The sequence below is a fragment of the Cottoperca gobio genome, chromosome 11, assembly GCF_900634415.1.
Source record: "Cottoperca gobio chromosome 11, fCotGob3.1, whole genome shotgun sequence".
In the NCBI taxonomy this organism is placed as follows: domain Eukaryota; kingdom Metazoa; phylum Chordata; class Actinopteri; order Perciformes; family Bovichtidae; genus Cottoperca; species Cottoperca gobio.
Genome location: NC_041365.1, coordinates 1,490,825 through 1,512,202, shown reverse-complemented (window position 1 = coordinate 1,512,202; position 21,378 = coordinate 1,490,825). Strand labels below are relative to the sequence as shown.

The window sequence follows — 21,378 nt, the reverse complement described above, 5'->3', positions numbered from 1 at the left end:
TTGCACAATAAAAAAGGACAATATTTCAATGAAGTCTGTTGTTAAATAAAAGGAATATCTAGAAAGTAACCCCCCCCCCCCCTCCTTCTAATGATCTGAAAGGTACAGTTATTTTGCGAGAACTCCCAAATTACTCTTTTATGCAGTGAGAGCACTTCTCATGCGTCTAATAATCACAGCATTTCAATTCTGACTGACGGAAGCAGCGCTGGAGTTTTGCCAGCTGGTTATTCTCCACAGACGCAGCTCGGGGAGAAGCATGTCGACGTGATGACTTCTCTTCACCTCGCAGGAGGGAAATGGATCCAAAGAGGCATTGAGACTTTTACATTAAGACTCAAGCGATTTCATCAGAGACGTCACTGGGACTCACACTGAAGTGCTGCTGATTCATATAAAGCCTGTAAAGCGAGTCATTTCTCTCTCTTCACTGAAACGATTCATTCTTCAGAACTAAGTCTTGGAGACGTCGTCTGCTTATCACAACGGTTTGGTTACATCGATTTGAAAGTACAGCTGGGCCTTCCTCTCACACTTATTTATACATATTAGTCCATTATCATTATTACGTATTCAGATGGATCATTTACATATACTGAGGCTGCAAACAGAGCACTCCAGCGATCTGAAGTTGGCTTTAGTATGTCACTCCCACATGTAGGGGGACTCGTGAGAGGCACATTAAATAATTGATGCAGCAAAGTTTGAAATATCTTTACTTTAAAGCCGTTGTAATGTAATATGACAATGGGTCACATGACTACCTGAATGTGAAAAGATCACCCAACATGCTAGTTCCCCTTTTAGCCTCTTTCTGCTTTTGTGACCTGGAAGTTGGTTCACTGACAAATAACAGAGTTAGCAACTAGCTTAGCGGCTAAAGAGCCAGATATTCAGTTGGAGTGTTGAATCAATGCAGTGCTCCTTTAAAAGCAAACACTTTGTATTGTCACCCTCCAGACTATTTTACCTTGTTTGGAGAAGGGCTGCAGGCCACGATTGTTAATGACTTCAGAACAAAGAGCTTTCCTCACAGCGTGTCTGCCTCACGGCTGAGGAGCCTCGATGGGCTTTTATAAAAACACACTTGGGTAACATCCAAAAGGCCATTCTCTTATTTAAGATCATTACTATTAAATAAAAGCAGGTGTCCTTGTGAACCAAAAGGATGTGGCTTGGGAGGAAGTCCCCACTGATGTCCTTGACACCAGTAATAGTGTGCGGTCATCTTTGCTTTGCTGCTTCATGATTTCCTGTTTAGCAGCAGTGTTGTTGCCATTTATAGCTGTGATGCCCAACGTTCTCCAGCTGTGTCCGGCTTCTTTTTCCCACATCCGTTTCATTGCGTTCGCCCTTCTGCTGTTTGCTCCTTCTGTTCCAGGTCGTATCATCTTCGTTTCACGGCTTTATTTGTTGTTAAAGTGGACTTCCGTTGGGTTCCACCATCCGCCATTTCCTGGGGGCAGTAACTGCAAAGAACTTACATTGATACTCTCGTTTAAAATGAGATTGTAAACTGGCTACTTGTGAAACAATGCGGCCGTAGACGTCGTCTCTTAAGTCCAACTCCAGCCTTGTGTTGCCGATCGGACTTTAAACACTGAGCGGCGCATTGGAAAAGAAAGTCTCTGCAGAGGAACCAGAACTATTGCCCCTCGAGGCTTATCGTCTTCAGACCAATAGCCGATGTGCTCATAGATTGACAGGGAACCACTCACACTGTCATTATTCTACAGCCATGTCATTGTGCGATCTACATTTACTTGATAATGGTGAATTAAAGCAGAAATATTGTGTCCAATTGCCATGGCTTCTGTTGCCTTCCATGTAATGTCTGTCATCACTGCTTTTTTCCCAGGCTGTCATGGCTAATGAACCTCCCCCCCCCCTCTCTCTCTGGCAGTCCTTGGTTTCACATTGCAGGAGATGGGCAAACACACTGTTTCAGTAACACTCTGAACAAGCCTACAGTGAAATCAAATGCACACACACACACTTCAGATAATAAAAACTTAATCAGATGTTCAAACAGTGTCAATGTTGTGTGTGTGTGTGTGTGTGTGTGTGTGTGTGTGTGTGTGTGTGTGTGTGTGTGTGTGTGTGTGTGTGTGTGTGTGTGTGTGTGTGTGTGTGTGTGTGTGTGTGTGTGTGTGTGTGTGTGTGTGTGTGTGTGTGTGTGTGTGTGTGTGTGTGTGTGTGTGTTGTGTGTGTTACATATAATGAACATAATTCTCAGAAACCATGTGCAGTAATGTCTGATTTTACCGATCATGCTGTCATCACACACACACACACACATACACACACCAGAAACTGCATGTGTTGGGTGACAAAGAGAAAAGCTACTCTTACGAAGAGAGGGCTTATCTATGTCCACTGTTTTCAAAAGATTAAAGCAGCTTTGAGTACAATGTGGAGGTACTTCTGCTTCCACTACTACATTTCACAAGTGCTTTACATAAAACATACAACACATCGAGACAAAGTGCAAAAGAAACACACCACAGAAGGACATTCAAATACAATTAACAACAAATAAAACAAGCTGAAATAGAATAAGACTTATTCAAACGTATTTAATAAAAGGCAGCGGAGTCAGCCTTGATTTAGAGCAGAGTTGCAGCCGACCTGCAGATTTCTGGGAGCTTGTTCTGTATCATGAGGATAATGTTGTAGCTCAAGTAAAGAAAGAAAATACTCTTTTGTATCAGTACAAATGTCAGTAAAGGATTAACTTTAACAGACTGCTGCTGTTAATACGCACTGACATGCCAGAACCAGATAATCTGTCTGCTGCTGCGAGCGTCGTGTCTGTAGTTTCTCTGCCAGTCTGCCGGATTGATCCCCGGCAAACACTAATTCGGATGGTCAGGGTTGCCATATCAAACATATTCTACATATTGTGAAACTATTAAAGTAACTAACAGAGATGTACAGAGAGAGATCAGGATATAGGATCTGATTCCAGCACGTGCCTCGGCTCACACATGACCTCTTCTCTCTGACGCACGATCCTCAGTCGTCCACTCACTGTCTTTTGGAACCCCACCTTGTCATCCTATCGTGCATGGCTTAGGTGCCCCGGCTTGTTTGTGTGCAGCTGTGAGCGTGCACTCGAATTGTGCGTGTGTGTGTGTGTGTGTGTGTGTGTGTGTGTAGGCCTGTGGGTCACACAGGTTTATGCATCGACCCTAGAGCTCATCTGGTCTGATCTGATCTCCTCCCAGCTGGCTGATGTGCAACAGTAGCCCAGATGTTGCTGAGATTACAGCTCCCTGCAGTGTTTGGAGGGAAGCTTGGAGACCATTCAGGAATATAAACACACTGGGAGAATTTGTCCTGCACACTGGCCCACTATCCCCATTTATGTTTACAGATATATTATTAAACTGCTACTTTAGCGTGTATGTTATGCTGGTAGCTGGCAATTATGTGAGAGTAAATTAAAACTCACAAAAATAAGTAATAAGTAAAGATGATGGACAGAATATAATCTATGATTGTTCCTAATAGTGTTTCTATATTGTTTTAAAGGGTTACTGCAGCACGTATGTCCCATACAGCTGGGGGACTCACAAGAGGAGGGTTTTAGTAATGCTGAGGTCAAGTGTAAAGCACAGCCCCAGCTTCAACAAGCCCTTCAGATTTGGCTCCCCTTCATGTCACATGCAGGCTCATTGAAATATACCATCCCCCCCCCCCTCCCTCTGAGTATCTCCACCAACGACTACCTTATATGCACCATATTTGTTTTACTAACCGGAGCAGACTGGGTTTTTTTGGGAGGTGGTTTTGGACACAGGAATATCAAAGCGTATAAACATGTTTGTCAAAATATAATTATGAACCTGATGATATGACGTGACAATAAGTACGCACTCAGGTGCATTCGTAAAAAACTAACAAAAATGGACGTGTGCGTCACTCAACAAGTCAAGAAAACCAGACTTCATTCACATCATTTCATTTTAATAGATCTCTATCATATACATACATACAGTACAATATGCTCAAGACAGATTTTATGGCACATCCATTTTTGTTGTACATTTTGCAGTCGCTGGTATTGCTGTGAGGCTACAGTAAAAGGTAGATAACGCAGGTGGATTGACCTCAGTGGGTAAGAATAAGGTTGCTACAGCAAAAACACATGCACTGTCAGATTATATATTCCACTAGGGGTGGATCACACATCCAGTTACACAGACCGATACTTGAAGAGGCGGCGTTGTTATGTTCTATTGAAACCCCTTGTGTTGTTTTTTTGTCTTGGAATATGCTACAACAGTGGCTACCGTGATCCTGGAAAGCTACGTGATGCGCAAGGTTTCGATTCCACCCAGAAGTCGTTTGCTTTGAGTTTAAAGAGCTGCCATTGCTTGTAGAATAATTTCATTTCAATGTTCTTTGATGCCTTCAAAACACATTTCTAAACTCTGGGTTCAACCCGAAACCTCGCACATCCAGTAGGAGTGATGAATAATGGTGTATAAAGGATCTAGTATTCAGGTTTCTACTGCAATACAACTTTACCGTCAATACTACAGGTACAGAGCACTGCTAGGAGGGTATTCACATATGTACACACTCTGCCGTGTGACTGCGCAGAGACTTGACAAGCGAGTGTGCCTTTTCTTTCCGAGTCTGAGGAGCACGTAGGAGATAGAAAAATAAAACCGTGATAGACTACAAAATACTGTGTGCCACCATCATACTGAAGTGCTGCGGTCCGTTTGTCTTTGTCCTCGTTTCAATGAAAACACAGGAAAAATTTAACTCTTTCAGTCGGAATTTAAAAAACAGATAAAATGATTGTCTCATAAAATCATTAAAAAAATAATGGTATTTAAAAAAAAACAGCATCAAGTACGACAGAAGACAATATGTAACATGACACTAAAACTCATCCGCTTATCAGAGAGTGATATAGTGTGGCTGTGCGCAAAATGTGTACAGTATATACAAGCAGGGGGCAGGGATGTGAGCACCTCCTGTATGTTCCCATAACTTAATGACTCTTCTGTAAATACACCAGTGGGTTAAAATGTCCCTTAAGTGTCCTGTTTAATCTGTTCAAAGTGCTTCACATGCTTGGCATGGCACCCAGTTTCCTCCGTGGAGACATTTTGCGTCTCTGAATGTGCAAAGTAGGCATTTGGACTCGCTCCCAGTTATCCGCCGTGAGTGTTAAATAATAGGAAACGGCATTAAATGCAAAGGAAATAACGTGAACTCATGAGCCAGTGGTGACATGACTGAATCAAATGATAAGGGGAGTGTAGATGAGAATGTAGGAGTGTGGATGTGCAGCAGCTCTAGATGACCTGGCAGCAGCTGTGTGGGGTGGGGGTACAGAGCAGACCCTCCTTGGGGCTCCGGTGGATGTTGACGGACAGAGTCTTGTCGCTCAGAGGCATCTGCAGCACGCGGTTCTTCATGTTCCTGTGGTTCTCCCTGGCCAGGTCCAGCTCGCCCAGCCTCAGAGTTCCCGTGCAGGAGCCATCCAGCAGCGGGTCTGCCAGCGCGTCTCCCAGCGGGGGTTGGTGGTAGTACAGGTTCCCTCTGGGTGAGGGGCCACCCAGTAGCGAAACCTTATCCAGGCTACCGGTGGAGCCGCCCATGCACATCCTCCACATGGGACGGTCCTGGGTGTCCCCAGCAACAACACCAGCGCTGCCGCCGCCGCCACCACCCCCTCCTCCCCCTGTCAGGCTGTGGAACTGAGAACTCAGGCACAGGCTCATCAGCTTTAAGCTCTCCACCAGGCCGCTGGCAGCTTTGGCTGTCCCCTTGCCTTGGCCCGCACCAGACCCAGGACTGTCCTGCCCGGACTCTTTTTTCTCTCCACCCTCGTTCCCCTCGTCCCCCTCGTCTCGCTCTTCCCCTTCTCCACCTTCAGTTGCCGTATGTGGTTTATGGTGACTTTCTGTCTCATCGTCACTAGTCTCCGAGCTGGGGGTGAAAGCGGCAACCGGTGCTCTTACGCTAACCGTGTTAGGCGATGATACGAGCGCCGTCGGTGATGGTACTCTAGGGTTCAGGATGAGGCTGAGGCTGGGTTTGGGCGGGCCAAATCCATGCAGCTCCCTCCTCTCCTCCTCTTCCTCTTCCTCTTTATCCTCCTCGTGGATCTGGTTCAGAACCGGAGCGCTCATACGGGATGTCAGCCGATTACCAGAAGAAGACATAGATGAAGAGGAAGAGGCTTTGGAACGAAGCACCACCTGAGCAGGTAGTGACGAAAGGGATGAAAATGTGTCTTCCTCTTCTTCATCCTCCTCCACGCTGAAAAGACTGGGACTACGAGTTTTGCAAGGGCCCACTGAGGTCAGAGAGCCCAGCCTGAGGGGGTTAGAGTGGGGCTTTGCCAGAGGCCTGAGCCCCCTCTCCTGGTTCTGTCGTGCAGGCTGCTGCTGGCTGGATGACGGCCGCTGGCTGAGGTCCAGCAGGGCCGTTTTGGGCCTGGGGCCTTTGTGGAGGCTCTCAGCGCTGCGGGCAGGTGACTGTGGCCCCCCCGGGTGGGAGATAGTCGGACCCCCCAAGCCATCACTGACATCCTGGTGAACATCCACTCTGGTGGGCCAGGACTGCCTGTTAAACACACACACACACACACACACACACACACACACACACACACACACACACACACACACACACACACACACACACACACACACACACACACAGAGAGTTATATTGATATCACAGCGCGCCTGCTTCTGTACAAACGTTTAAAACACTTTGTATTGGCAATAACAATAATAACAGCACCCAAGAACTCAAACTGTCATTTGTACATTTCTAATTTAAATATAAGCTTCATACAGGAACGTTGTATGACGACATTGTTATTATTTCATTCTGGAACCAATGAATCGATGCAAACAAGCTGAACCAGTTGACATAAGAGCTGCTTGGCTAATTATCTTGCTTGTTGTAGCGTGCAAATGTTAGCGATCTAGTTAGCTTTTAGCATCCGGCAACTTAGTTTGTTAGCTGCTAACGCTACAGAGCCAGCCTGTTTGTACAAATAATCCTGAATCTTTCAAATGTCCTTGAATTCCACTTTCTCAATAAGGGAAGTAAGAGCCGTTTATTCTTTATTTCAAGATATTTTCGATGGTACATGCCGGATAATGTTGCTGATCTGCAACATCTCTTCTATTCTCAGTCCGTGCTTCACTCTCGCTGAATAGAAAAGGCTCACTCTGTTGATCTGCTGTCAAACTTCTCTTTTGGAAACTGACAGTATACAAGCACTGCAGAGGCAGCATTCTGTCTATCTCAAGAAGTGTGTGTGTGTGTGTGTGTGTGTGTGTGTGTGTGTGTGTGTGTGTGTGTGTGTGTGTGTGTGTACCTAAACTGGGCCTTGCTGGGGCTGGGTGATCGTGTCTGGCTGTGCTGCTCCTTCTCTTGCTTCTCCCTCAACATCCTCTCAGCCAGCAGGAAGTATGTAGCTGTGATGTGGTTGTACTGATTCGACTCCAGAGCCCTGAGAAGACGGAGAGAGAAATCAATTTGAATTCCAAAACACACACACACACACACACAAGTACCCAAACGCACAATATCAACACGCAGATCAGCACCAAAGACCCTGACAGTGAGTCAAAAGGAAGTGACGGGGGTGGAGATTTAATTTGACATGGCAACAGCTCAGAATTGACAGCCAGCTGCTTATAAGTGGCAATTAAAACTGTCAACAACACTCAATTAAGCTTTAGTTGGACTAGTGAACCATGGTGAATGTTTGGAGATTACACAGGAATCATTTATGCCTCTGTGTGTGTGTGTGTGTGTGTGTGTGTGTGTGTGTGTGTGTGTGTGTGTGTGTGTGTGTGTGTGTGTGTGTGTGTGTGTGTGTGTGTGTGAGATAAAGGGACACGTACTCAGTTATGGTGTCTCGGTCTGCGATGCCCCCCAGCACCATGCGCTGGATGATGGAGCCGTGCTCCTCCTCCGACAGGCTGCGATGAGACACCAGAGGGGTGGACAGCTTTGTGGCCGGGGAGGGGTCGACACCCTGAAGCCATTCGTGGGCCCCGATCTCCTCTAGGGTCGCTCGTTTCTTGGGGTCCCTCTGCAGCATGTTGGCTATAAGGCTGGAGGGGCCACAGAGGGGACACAGGAACATCTGGTCACTTTAGCTGTGTTTAGAGACTAACGCTCCCATTGTATGTGGGATAACTATGTTCATGAGTTTACATGTTACGCTAACATATTTAAGGTTTCTACAGGTTCATATTTACATGCTTCAATGTTCAGAAAACACATTATCTTTCTCATACGGGGTGCTGCCTCCCTCTCTCGCCCACATTTCCACTGTCCAAAAAAAGGCCACACGAACAAATCTGATAAGTGCCTTCTGTCTCCAACAAGATGCACTTTGTTCATACTTCATACTTTATTTATACTTGTAGTGTAATTGATCCATAACTCTACTGGCATGACAAATGGTAAAGCACTAAGACATTAGACATCAGTACACGATATCACCAGCTGATATCCAAGAGCTTTGTTCTCAGTGTTTTACACCTGGATCAAACCCTACCTGGGATGATCCTGTACTAAAAAGCTATTTGTTTTTGCAGCCTAGCAAAGATAGGTGTAGCACAACTACCTTCACCGTCTTAAGAACTCTCACAGAACAGGAAAAAGTGCCGTTTTCTTTAGCAACTAGTTTCCAGGTTCAAACAAGCAACACGGGAATAAGAACGTGTGCCAACATTTCCAGTACTGTGTGCAAGTCAACATGAACCGATGAAGTCAAAGACAATGTGTGTGTTTCCAAAGCCACACACATTCAATATGTATTCAGCTCCTCTCTTGCCCCGCGCTGCTCTGATGCATCGTTAAACCCTCACATGTTAAAAATAGAGGGCCGATTTTAAAGGGTGCATTAGATACACTTAACGCAGCGCTGCATCTCTGGTGGAGCAGCTGACTGCAGCACAGAGTGAAAGCAGGACAACGAGGAGCGGCACAGGAGAGGCCGCTCCTCTCTTTTTCTTCACACATCTATAAACATGAAATATGCAGCACCTGCAGAGTACTCCGTGCATCTGTGCGCTGGTGTGTGTGTGTGTGTGTGTGTGTGTGTGTGTGTGTGTGTGCACGTGCATGTTACTCACTCTCGGCATGCATGGGAGATGTGTGGAGGCACTGTGTATTTGCAGTCCATGATCATAGTGAGCGTCTCGCTGTCGTTAGTCTCCTGGAAGGGGGGCTGACCGCAGACCAGCATGAAGAGGATCACCCCCAGACTCCAGATATCTGCAGGGACACAGAGAGAAGGTCCGTTCATACCAAAGACCCTCGTGTGCAGGTGATATTAGAACTAAGTGTGAATATTCTTAAGGAAGACGACAGACCAACAACCTGAAGCACATGTGTCCTTTCTGCTTAGTGACCTAGATATATATATAAAAACAAGAGCTAACCCCCCCAGTTTAAATGAAGCATGAATCATATTCAATCAGAGTCATTTCCATAAATATGTACTGGCTTAGGACACATCTGTCTAACCAAGGGTGAGGCTCTGCTTCCTGCCGCCGGCGTCCTGCTTACACACGCCTGCATGAACTCCCGCACAGACACGCAATCTCCTAGGAAAGTGGGTTAACGTGTTCATCCCCTCAAAGCTTCATACAAATGCTAATTTCATGGAGCAGTTCTCTTGGTCTTATTATCCGTTTTAAAAAGCGAAACTTTTTCGCTCCGGGGGGGCGCTCTGGTCAGCGGGATGGTCCACTGACACACATTCTGCAGTCATGCACTGACTCCAGCAGAGAGACATTTACATTACATGTATTCCTCTTTGTGAGCAGCAACATCAGTTCATTTACAACATCTTCATCGTTTTTAAAGCCGTGTTCATTGATTGTTTTGGTACTTTTTAGGGCAGTAAACACAACATTGACATATCGCCGTGTAAGCTATTTACACATTCAGCAGTGACAGGAACATCTGGAGTCGTTTTTCTGGCCAGCTAGTTGCTCATTTTGTTATTCTGCCATTTTGTCCTGGGCAGGTAGAGCACTGCCGATTTATCAGAGCCTTTTTTACCACCAGCTGAGGTTGGAGGTTGATGAGAGCAGTGAGAGTGAACCAAAACAGCAAAACAAGGAGCTGAAAGACGATAAAAAGCTCTGTAAAGGTGACGAGTTGGGTGATAACTCCGCGACCGCTTTAACAAAACACACAATCATTTGACTAATTATTAAAGTGCAGCTTTTAAGTGCTAATGAGTTTATGTCCTCGTCTTTATATTGGTCTTTTTTGGCACTATGTCCTGCGTCTACTTTGCAGAGATCAATATTTTAGCAAACAAAGTAACTGTGGGACTTTTTCCTCTTAAAAGATTTTCTGAGCTGAAGCTTTTCTGCACGGCTGCAGAGGCCAAATATCAGTTCTTCCTCTGCATATTAAAAGCAAGCAGAAATGTTCACTTCCTGTGAAGCTGGTGACTAACGTCAACAGACCCCGTGCTCGTGTGACGTGCATCAGACTTATTCTGCAAAATAAAAAAAAAGGTGGTAAATTGTTCAATCAGCTAAAGTAAATACGGCAGTTTGCTGTGGGTGGAGAGTATTTATTGCTCCGAGGCTGCAGCGTCTCGTACTGCTGATGGAGGGAGGAAACGCTGCTGCAGTTGCCACCACCATCTTACCCCTAGCCAACGTATCCTAGCAACCATGACCCCGCTCCCTCATTACTTGCGTCAGCAGCGGTCTGCCAAACTTCCTTCCTGGATAACTTTAGTTATAAACCAGATGGCTGACACTTCTCTGGATAGCACCGTTCAGCGTCGCTGCACATTAGCATCACTGGAGGTAACGTGTGTCTGCTTATTGGCGACAGCTGGGAGTGTAAACATCCCTTTATGCCGCCCCGCGTTGCATTTGGACACCAATTCCTTCCCCGAGATAACCAACAAGCATTTCTTTGTGTCTTCACACGGTTAACCCCGAGGCTGAGTGGGCCAAGTCCTGTCCTGCTGATCATTATGCTAAATCCTCCCACTTGTGCGTGTTCATTATGCACAGATATGCTCTGAATTATGCATGTGCCCAGGATATGTTCTTTGTAATTGCTATTAGTAAAAGTGAATTCTTTTTTTTGTGAAGCTTGTTATTCTTGAAGAGGAAGCAAAAGATCTATATTTAACTTTCCATTTACTGCAGACAAAAAGGAGAGAGCCCACACGTTGCATAACATCAGAAGGAGGCAGGCGTCTTTTCACAGCACGTATTTGTATCATCTGTGCACAGAAATGCTTGCACTGCGTTAAACCTGCGATTTCTGCCTAATTTTCTGCAAAAGAATAACAATTCACATACTTTCTTTTGACTATTTTATCCTCAAAATTCCTTTTATCCACTCACTGTTGTGGGAGGATGAGGTGGTATTTTTCATTATTTTCTTAGTAACGTAAACAACGAATGGATCGATATTGAAAATGATTTTTGTCTGCAGCCCTGCTGGTGACTAAGCATGTGACAGAAGGATTTTCTGCTGGTAAAAGCACTTGGCACCTTGAAATAATAAATAAATGTAGCTTTTTCTCTGCTAATTGGCTTATTTTCAGCACTTCCTCAAAAGAGCAACAACTCAGCGGCTTGAGAGAGGACTGAGCGAGGACAGTCTCTTTATCTCTGCAACAAACCGGGCTCAACGCCACCTGGCACGCCTCCAGCTAAACTCAGCACCCAACTGACTGTCAGCAGGTACATTGGCAGCGATGTAATCCCAGGCCAGGTTACCTCAAAGCCCCAAAGGTCAGGACTTCTGGCCTCCATTCAGCCTGTTCCATTTAAACCTGCACCGCTGATAGAATCACACAATATTACATCCCGGCTGGGTGGATAATCCCCGCAATCAAAACATCATCATCTCAGCTGAATGAACAAAAGCGCACAGGCAGTATGAACACACACACACACACACACACACACACACACACACACATGCACTGAACATGTCCACAGACATCTGATTTGTCATCTGGGTCAAGTGCTCAGACAAGCTTTTACAGCACAGCTGACCTCACATATCCAGCTACTCACGCGTTCATCCCCAAACACACACACACACGCAGTTGAATCACTATTATTACTCCACTTTCAATATTTGGGAGCAGCATATCTGCTTGGCCACAGAAGTGACTGAGACGGAACGAAGGCAGACAGAAGAAAACAGACGCAGCGAATCCACTCAGTCAGAAAAATAGAAAGCGCTTCTGACGCAGTGGCCTCTGGGTAGACAGGCAGAGGTAATACTGATGCATTTTCTCACTCTGCTTCTTTTCCTCTAGTTTCTCTTTTTTTTTTTTTTCTTGAGGCCCCCGAATCTGCACGCCTCTGTTTCATTTCTTTTCCATTACATTTTGATTGAATATCTAAGCTGTGGCTCAGCAAGGATTGGTACCACTATCGACGGGAGAGACGGAGGGGTGCTGGTGGTGAGGCTGCTCGAGAGTGCTGAGGAAACCAATTTCAGCCTTATCTGATATTAGATGTTATTATTCACAGAAAGGCTATGACTGTCAATGAACGTAAACCACGGACACAAAATAAACTGCAGGTGTAGGACGGCGGGTCTGTGGGTTAAGTTAAAGGCTCATTTCCAAGCTGCCTGGTACTCTAACACCAGCTTCTGATGTTAATGTTGCACTAACTCAAGCCAGGCAGGTATTCATCTGCACCCGTCAACCTTAAAACTTGCAACACCTGAAATAATCTTAGTTTACTGTTTGTAATTATTTTACACCATAAATTATTTAGAGAACGATTATATACCGTGACGTATATAAGATTTGGGCCGTATCAGAGCTCAGTAGGTCATACATGCAGAGTGAGTGAATGTGAAAGCATCAGTTAAGCAGGTTATACAGCTTGCACCTTGTCCTGCTACGGGGAACACACGCTACAGTAAAAGCTGAGTTAACTTTGATAAATCAGCATAGATATCCGTGAGCACTCCCTCTCTGCCAGATCTTTACACTCACCTACAGCAGGAGCGTCATACTCGTCCCCCAGCAGTATTTCAGGAGCAGAGTAGGCCAGTGAGCCGCAGGAGGTGTTGAGTGTCTTCCCGGGCTGAAACCGGTTGCTGAAGCCGAAGTCGGTGAGCTTGACGACGCCCTGCTTCTCGAAGAACACCACATTCTCCGGCTTCAGGTCCCTGTGCACCACGTGCAGCCGGTGACAGTAGGAGATGGCGTGGACGATTTGGGCGAAGTAACACTTGGCCAACTTGGAGAGCAGAGACAGGAATGGTAGCAAACATTGAATGCATCTCTAAATAATAAGTATGTCAGTGTGTGAGCTTGTAGTGCAGCACAACTTCACAGTTTTTATGCTAAGCTACGCTAACCTTCTTCTGCCTCTAGCTCGACACTTAACGGACAGAAATAAGGATGCTATCAATGTTCCTGTACATGAAAGCAAGTAAACATATATAACATGCACCAATCCCACCTTAACCTGCTCATTGGTTACCCCGACGTGTACAAGGTAGTGTAAATAAACACTTAATAAAAAGCCAGTGGTTACCATTGCAGAGTTTGAGAACGTCTCATCTCCGTTTGCCTGCTTAACTTGCAACGTTACAGATCTCAATGTCACACAGTTGCCTCCTGGTGTCTGGAATTGATTCACTCTAAAGAATCGGTATGCGCAATGCACTGGTGAGCTTCTAACTACCTTTGAAGTGTCCTTCACTGCATTCCCAGAAAGTAAAGTAGTCTCAACTAGAATTAAAAAAGAACTACATTTAAATTCTGTTCCCTGGAAACTTTAACTTCAGTGATCCTCATCGATTCTCAGGAGAATTAATATGAATATGACACTTTATCTCTTTATCTCGAGCAACCTTTTGGTAAATAGTCCCCAAGTCAAGGACACTTCTGCAGGTAGAGTGACCTTCATCGGCCAGTCTAATGCAGCCTAATGGTCACAATCCCACTCACCTCTTCAGTGAGGCCTCCGTCGTGCTTCATGATGCAGTCGTACATGTCTCCGCCGTCTCCCAGCTCCAGGATGAGGTAGAGCTTGGTGGCCGTGTCGATGACCTCGTAGAGGCGCACCACGTTGGGGTGCTGCACCATCTTCATGCAGCGCACCTCCTGGAAAAGATGCGCCCGCGCCACCGGGTCCAGCTTAGTCTTGTCTATCACCTTCACTGCGACCTAGAAGAGCAACATCATGAGTGATGACAGACATCAGTCCCGATCTACAACTATCACCAGCAGCTTGTTCACACCGCAGAGGTTGTTGGCACTTTTGGGCGGATGTGAAGTGCCCATTCTAAACATATTGTGATGATTATCAAACAGAAACATGACAAGTATTTAGAGTTTAGTCAGGTGGTGCTAAAACATTCTCAAAAAGCAAAGATCAACACAATATGTTGGCAAACCGATCCTCTCATCTCACTCGAGAGACATTACTTAAACCGAAGTGTTACTAGTCACCCCTGTGGAATGTATGTCTCTGAAGGTGAGGCCGAAATGTATTTTAAACTTTTGTTTTATGAGGAAATGAAATCACCGGTATCGAAGCAATGCACTTGCATGTACAGACAAGCGTACCTTTTCCCCAGTGAATACATGTCGGGCCAGTTTGACTACAGCAAAGTGTCCACGGCCCAGCGTCTTGTCGAGGTCATACAGCCCGGCGACCTTCCCATCGTGAGGACGTTTGAGCCCCGTCATGGCTGCTGGTGGACGGGGAGGGAGGAGCTGCCTTCTGTCGCCTGCTAGTCGCCGCTCAGTTCTCCATCTCCTCCTGAGTAAGTCGAAGTTATGTGAGGTTCGTATGCGGTGTTTGCTCCGCTCAAATCAATCCCATCTTTTTTTGTGATCTGAGGGTGAAAATGGTACAACGAGAGAGAGAGACATTTAAAATCCACCCGTTCATATGATGAGACAACACTTCAATGAATCTGTCAAATAAACTGAGTCACCACTTCGGAGGATATCCTGTTGAACTCTGAGTCATGAACCCGTCAGATTATCTCTCGTCTTTACGGCCACATTCTCTGCATGTTAGTGTGTCGCCTGACAATGAGTTATAACAGTGGAATGAAAGACTTCCTAGAAATAACTTGTAACCTAAACATAAAACAAAACTAAGAGACTACAGTAATGCTGACAGCTCTGTGAGGCTGGACTTTGGCTAGGCAAAATGCTAACATCAGCATGCTACCATGCTCACACAATGACATTGTTACCATGCTGATGTTTAGCAGGTATAACGTTAATGTAACGTGTTAGCATGCTAACAGTTGGTAATTCATTCAATCCATCTAAGAGTTGTTGAGATACAAGTGGTGGATCAACTGAGCGACTGACGACGCCAACCCTAAAGCTACACTGCTAGCATGACAATAAATTACATCTAGGTGCATATTAGCATATTATTTAACAATAAAGTTATTTAGAATTGTGAAATAAAAGACCTACTAGTCCCAGAAGTGTACAACCCAACAGCCCGAGATCATCCAATATGCTGATGATTCAATATTCTATATGGATATTTGGGTGAGAGAGTAAAGTTTGACTAATTTAAGTGTTGACGAGACATTTCTTTATTATTCACGAACCCTTTCCCTGACCAGGTGTCAGTAACGCAGCTTTGATGAAGGGGAAATACCAGAAAGGTAATGCTTAGGGCTTCAACTAACCATTACTTTTATTATTGAATAATCTGTTGATATATCTTTAGTAAATAACTTGTTTAGTATAGTAAAAAACTCATTCTTTGTCAGATCAAAACCCAAAGATATTCCATTTACGATGATATCAAAGCAGAAAACATTACTTAAATAATTAATCCATTATTTAAACTTCTGCCGATAAATATTCTGTTTAACTACTTATCAATTAATTGACTCATTTTTCATCTCTAGTGAATATATTGCATCATTGTCCTATGGTTCTTTGACATAAGAACCGTCATTTGATATTTCTCGCCCCTCAGGGATGACCACATCACATAGCGCTGTGCTAACATGTCGAACCCTCTGCTCTGTTTAGCAGAAGCTAGGAGCGTCACAGTGTGTTGCTTCACAGGCCTGATTATGAAACAATGCCTCCGGGGGGGGGGGGGGGGGGGGGGGGGGGTATGGCATTCCTCTTCTAGGAGTCTACCTGCGTGCCAAGAGCACATTGCACAGGCGAAGAACATTCCGGGGAGGTGATCCTCGCCTAGGTGTGTCTCACTCACCTGGATTCACAGAGACAACTGGAAAACCAAACAAAAAGGTTGCCAGGGAACACGCCTATCAGCGTAACGAAGAAGACAAAAATAAAGACGTCCCCACCGGCAGTCTGCGGTTGCTCAAATGAAACTTTGAAAGCCTTAAAAGCTCTTTAGGGGTTTTCTGTGATCTTCAGTTGGAGGATCGTACCTTTGAGAACAGAGTGACTAATTTTTCTTATAATAGGAGGCTGACATCTCTGCTCTGCGAGGCTCTCTCTCACACACAGACACAAAAGTAATCTCAACTCTTCGCCTGACATTGACAACATGAAGGTGTTGTAAAACTGCCATGCACACACACACACACACACACACACACACACACACACACACACTGACTGGGCAGGTTAGGTGAGATCAACATGGGTCGTTGTATTTTGGTAATGAGCTGGTATGTTGGCCAACCAGGATCTGCTCGTCTAAATCTAGACATCCAAATTAACCTAAAGAGTGTGTGTGTGTGTGTGTGTGTGTGTGTGTGTAATCACTTGATCGGTTTAACGCAGGTGCTGGGTGACATCGCAAGTTGAGAAAATGTACTTGGCGAGAAAAAGTAGCCGCACCTCCAGTCCACACGTGTGAAACTCAGGACTCTATCCGGCCCCCATATCAATCTAGGTTCTCAACACATGTTGGCCCTGTTGTAGCAGAAGAAGAACTGATGACTGTATGAGACATGTAAACCACATGATCAAAGATCTTTATTTATTTATTATTAAATGTCCCACACAACCACTGACGTGTCACATTCAGGCCTGTGAAACAGCGTGTTGTGAGTTGGCTGTATGGAAGCCTATTTGTGAAGATTTAATCATAATTTAATATTTTGCTTGACCGAATGCTAAGAGGCCTCAACATGACATGACGGCTCCTTTTTAGTGCGTTCACTAACTAAATAAAAGCATGTCAATGAACTACAAATGTCTGGCTCTTGGTGGGATTCTCATTTTCCAGTTGGGCCCATAGTGAAATTGACACACCTGTGAACGTGCGGCACGGCAGGGCACTCTTTGAGGTCGGTTGTGTAACTGTTCATGGTGCTGGAGGTGTATTTATTTACAATGCAGTCGTGTGCACACAAACACACGTATGAGGTCAAGGACCTGTTTTAGAGCTCCACTATAATAGCCTGTGAGATTCAAGATATGAACTGGAGGTTATCAAGTCTCTGGTTACCTAGAAACAGATTCCTGGTTAAATAACAGATCAAAAATGTCGAAGATACTCAAGTTCAATGACAAGCAAATATGTTTAATATTTACTTAATATAATACCTTTAATTTGGTAGCCAATGGCACGATAATAAAGGTGGTTCGCAACCGCTTTGACAGGGAAGTCACCACTTAAAGCAGGAATTCAAGTTTTTATTATATAATTATATTTGATTTTTTGTATACCTTAAAAAAAAAGTAAAGATTAGAAGAAAGTTTGAAATAATAAGATCATTTTAAGTAGCAGAAATACCTTTTTTCTGATGTCCTATCCTAATATACTCGCAACCCCTTGCAGGGATCCCCGTACCCAGGTTGTGAACCAATACTAGTGTATACAATACAAATATGACAGAATAATACTATAAAAAGGTAACATAAGGTGCTAAACAGAGATGGTAAGTCCCTTATCGTATCATATTTTGTTTGGTATGCTCTGTAACTATATATTTCTTAATATAAATATAATATAATAAACAAACATATGGTAATTCCTTATAGAAATAATACAGGAAACATTGTGATATTTCTGTTGGATTCATACAAAGAACATAATAACACAACTACATTATTGTATTATTGTATGAGTATAATAAAGATACCATTGAGAAGTCACTGTAAACTCACTACACAGTACCACAGGAATACTTTCAGTCCCTAGTTGGATATAATTGGAATAATTGTATCTTCATATGTATGATAAATGTATATTTGACTGCACTCACACACTCTACATCCTACACTGTATCCTTTATCCCTGCATAGATGCTACTGCCCATATGGGACCTTTCCAACCCCCGTCGACTGTCAACATGCCTTCTGGCTGCATCCACAATAACATGCCAGTGCTGACCATCTTGCGCCAACAGCACACACATATGAAAGCTGTGAAGACACGGGCAGCATGCTAAAACATGCGCACCGAAAGATGCGCATTAAAGAAAAGTCCCCCTCCTGAAAGCCCAGCTAACTTGACACATATTACTACGCGTTGCCCTCACCGTCAGCCTGCATGCGCGACACCAGCCCTACTTACCACAGAGGAATCTGAAGCAGCGGCGAGCCGTCCTATCTGTTCCTCTAAAAGCTGCGGGAGTGTGCGTGTCTCCGTGCGATGAGCCGCGCGTGTTAACGGGGTTGAAATCCTTCCGGTGTTCAGTTTAACACTCGGTACCGACTGACAGAAAACCGGCCAACGATTATTCCAATGATCCCTGTGTAAGTCTGTCACACTGTCAACTCAACCTCCCTCTTTCTCTCCCCCTCTCTCGCTCTTTCAGTTGCGTCAAAAACTCAGGTAGCAGGATAATACAGGAAAAGTTGCTTTCAAAATAAAAGCATTACACTCTATTTGTTCTAGCTGAATAGTTTAAGTTTTCCTCTTTTTGAGTATTGCAATTAAAATGTGAATAAATGTCACATATTTGTCAAATAATTTGATATGCAACATACCTTTTGTTTTGGATTTCAGCTTCTTTCCTCACTTATTTATCATACTTATTTGGACCTGTGAAAATGAACCGTTGGTGCTTGCACGTGTCTTTTTATATATAAAGGCCATATATATATATATCATTTTGATCCTCAAATAGGCTTTTACAACTTTGGAAAAATATCAAAATCACATTTGATTGGATAAATGTCTGTTTCTGTCGAGTTTGATGTTGTATTTGTACATGTTGCATCTATTGCATGTCTGTCCGTCCTGGGAGAGGGATCCCTCCTCAGTTGCTCTCCCTGAGGTTTCTTCCATTTTCCCCCTTTAATTATGGGGTTTCTTTTAGGAAGTTTTTCCTTGTGCGATGCGAGGGTCTAAAGACAGAGGGTCTAAGGACAGAGGGTCTAAGGACAGAGGGTGTCGTAACCTGTACAGTCTGTAAAGCACACTGAGACAAATGTACAATTTGTGATATTGGGCTATACAAATAAATTTGATTTGATTTTGATTTGATGAGTGGTCAAAACTATTTTAACTAGTGCTGCATTTTGTTTTTTATTAATCGATTAATCATTTTGTCTATAAAAGCCATCTCAGTTCCTCAAAGTTCAAGGTGATATCTTTAAATGTCTTTTGTTTGTGGTCTCAGTCCAAAACCCAAAGACATTTTTGCATTGAAAATGACTTTTAACGATTATTTAACGATATTATTAGTCGACTAATCAATTTGTCAACTGGGTGAGAAAAGAGAGATATTCCTAATTATTATTTTCCGCTTTCACTATGTTTTTAGAATTAAGTAGGAACAGCTAAGATACATAAATAACTCTAAAACTGTAAAGAACTGTAAAAAAAACTTCTTCAAGATCCTTGATAACGTCAAGATCAGTTTAAATTTTTATGGTGCCAAAAAGTATATTAAAATGACCCCTCTTTATTTCTTATGCTTTTATTTTGAAGGACAGCTGGCCTGTGTTCCGGTGTCGTTAGTACCCATTGACAGCTCTATGACCACTGCGCATCCGCACCGTTCATCTCTGACGTCAGAACTACGCTCTGAGAAAAGCGTGTTTATCAGGCCTCATGATAATAACACCACAAAATGTCTTATTTATATTTCCCCTGATATATGTTCACGTAATTTAAGACAATTAACGCATGAACTGTGAGGGTGAAAGATAAAAAATTGGTATTTATTGTACGAGTCAAGATAGAAAAGAATATAATTATCAGCTTATATACTTACTACCACTAAGTGAGTCGGCTCTCGGGCCTCCTTCACCACTCCCCCCCCCCCCATCCTCCGCCACATTTCTCGGGCTGCCAGGGAGGAATCTAACGTGTTGGCAGAATTAACCGTGTTCCTGTTTTCTGCACTGAACCAGCTGGGCAACGTTCAAGTGTTGTTATGTAATATTTACAAGCTCCTCTCAGGGATTTGAAGTAGAGCCGGTTTGGCTGGTGACAGGATCTCCTACCATGCTGGTTCAGGGCTGCAGGCTGCATGGATTCTATGAATTATAATTCGTTTTAAATCATCTGTTACAAGAGCAGCACGGTTTCAACACTAGTTCAATTAGATCATTATTAATGTCCTTCTATTTAAGATGTATCTTTGCACTAAAGCCACTAAAACCAACCTCCATCTGAAGAGTGTTACTTTGTTTGCTTCTTCTAAGTAAGAACAAATAAAGACAAAGGGGTGAATATCCAGTTAGCCGAGACTGACATCTAGTGGAGGTTTGGGAAACGGGCTAATAGATAAAAGATAATTTCCCATTCTATTTAAAATCAAACGACTCACTCTAATTCTACCAGGGCTGTAGTGAAGACACATTTAGAGGGCTCTACTTCAATCCTAAAAGACTACATTAGGAAGCGCAAAGTAGGTAATAGACAAAACATGTCAGTATTTAAATTAATTTAACACCTAAAAGGTCAACAGCCTGTCAAAGGTCAATGTCTGTACTTCTCTAAATCTTCTTTTAACCTTCTAAATAGTACGTTTTTTATTTGTTTCTCATCTTTATTCGCCGTGTGTAGACCTACTTATACACATCTACCCGTCTGAAAAATGGTAAACGAAACTAAAACAGAGAACTGCTGATCCTGAAAATAAGTGACGGTATGCTGGAGGGTGAAACCCCAACTCATTTTTGGCTGAGCGGGATCTGACCAATCAGCTCGGACTCTTCCCTCAACAAAGCAAAAACACATGAACGTCCCACACATTCCTGCCTCATGTGTCTTCCATGAAATGCAACACTTGAGTAAACATTCAGTGACACCAGAAGAGGAAACTAAATCTAACTGAGCCATAACATGTTTTTCCAAGTGGGAAAAGAAAAGAGAAGACACAGGTGAACAATTGAACAGGAGATTTATTTTGTGAGCACTGTTCACTTCTTTGCTGCCTCCTTCTGGATCTTCTTCACCTCATGCTTGATGATCTTGTTCCTCTGCA

At 43.8% G+C, this 21,378-nt stretch overlaps 2 protein-coding genes across 4 annotated transcripts in view; both read right to left on the bottom strand.

Annotated features, from left to right (window-relative positions):
• Positions 1 to 3,874: 3,874 nt before the first annotated feature.
• snrka (SNF related kinase a) lies at positions 3,875 to 18,742 on the bottom strand. Of its 3 annotated transcripts, none has more exons than XM_029443480.1 (8): positions 18,478 to 18,742; positions 14,594 to 14,865; positions 13,973 to 14,191; positions 13,010 to 13,256; positions 9,135 to 9,276; positions 7,893 to 8,105; positions 7,361 to 7,495; positions 3,875 to 6,591 (listed from the first exon to the last, which is right to left on the bottom strand). In XM_029443480.1, the coding sequence occupies exons 2-8, from the start codon at positions 14,714 to 14,716 to the stop codon at positions 5,316 to 5,318; spliced, it is 2,355 nt and encodes a 784-aa protein (XP_029299340.1). In that variant the 5' UTR covers positions 14,717 to 14,865; positions 18,478 to 18,742; the 3' UTR covers positions 3,875 to 5,315. The 3 variants fall into 3 exon arrangements, with proteins under 3 accessions (XP_029299340.1, XP_029299339.1, XP_029299341.1); XM_029443479.1 differs by having other exon boundaries at positions 18,513 to 18,742; XM_029443481.1 differs by lacking the exon at positions 18,478 to 18,742 and adding an exon at positions 14,968 to 15,461.
• Positions 18,743 to 21,277: 2,535 nt separating this feature from the next.
• rpl14 (ribosomal protein L14) overlaps positions 21,278 to 21,378 on the bottom strand; it is a 5,627-nt gene continuing 5,526 nt past the window's right edge. Inside the window, exon 6 of the mRNA XM_029443664.1 lies at positions 21,278 to 21,373. Within this exon, the coding sequence (XP_029299524.1) occupies positions 21,314 to 21,373 (60 nt within the window). The 3' untranslated portion in view covers positions 21,278 to 21,313. The remainder of the gene's footprint in view (positions 21,374 to 21,378) is intronic.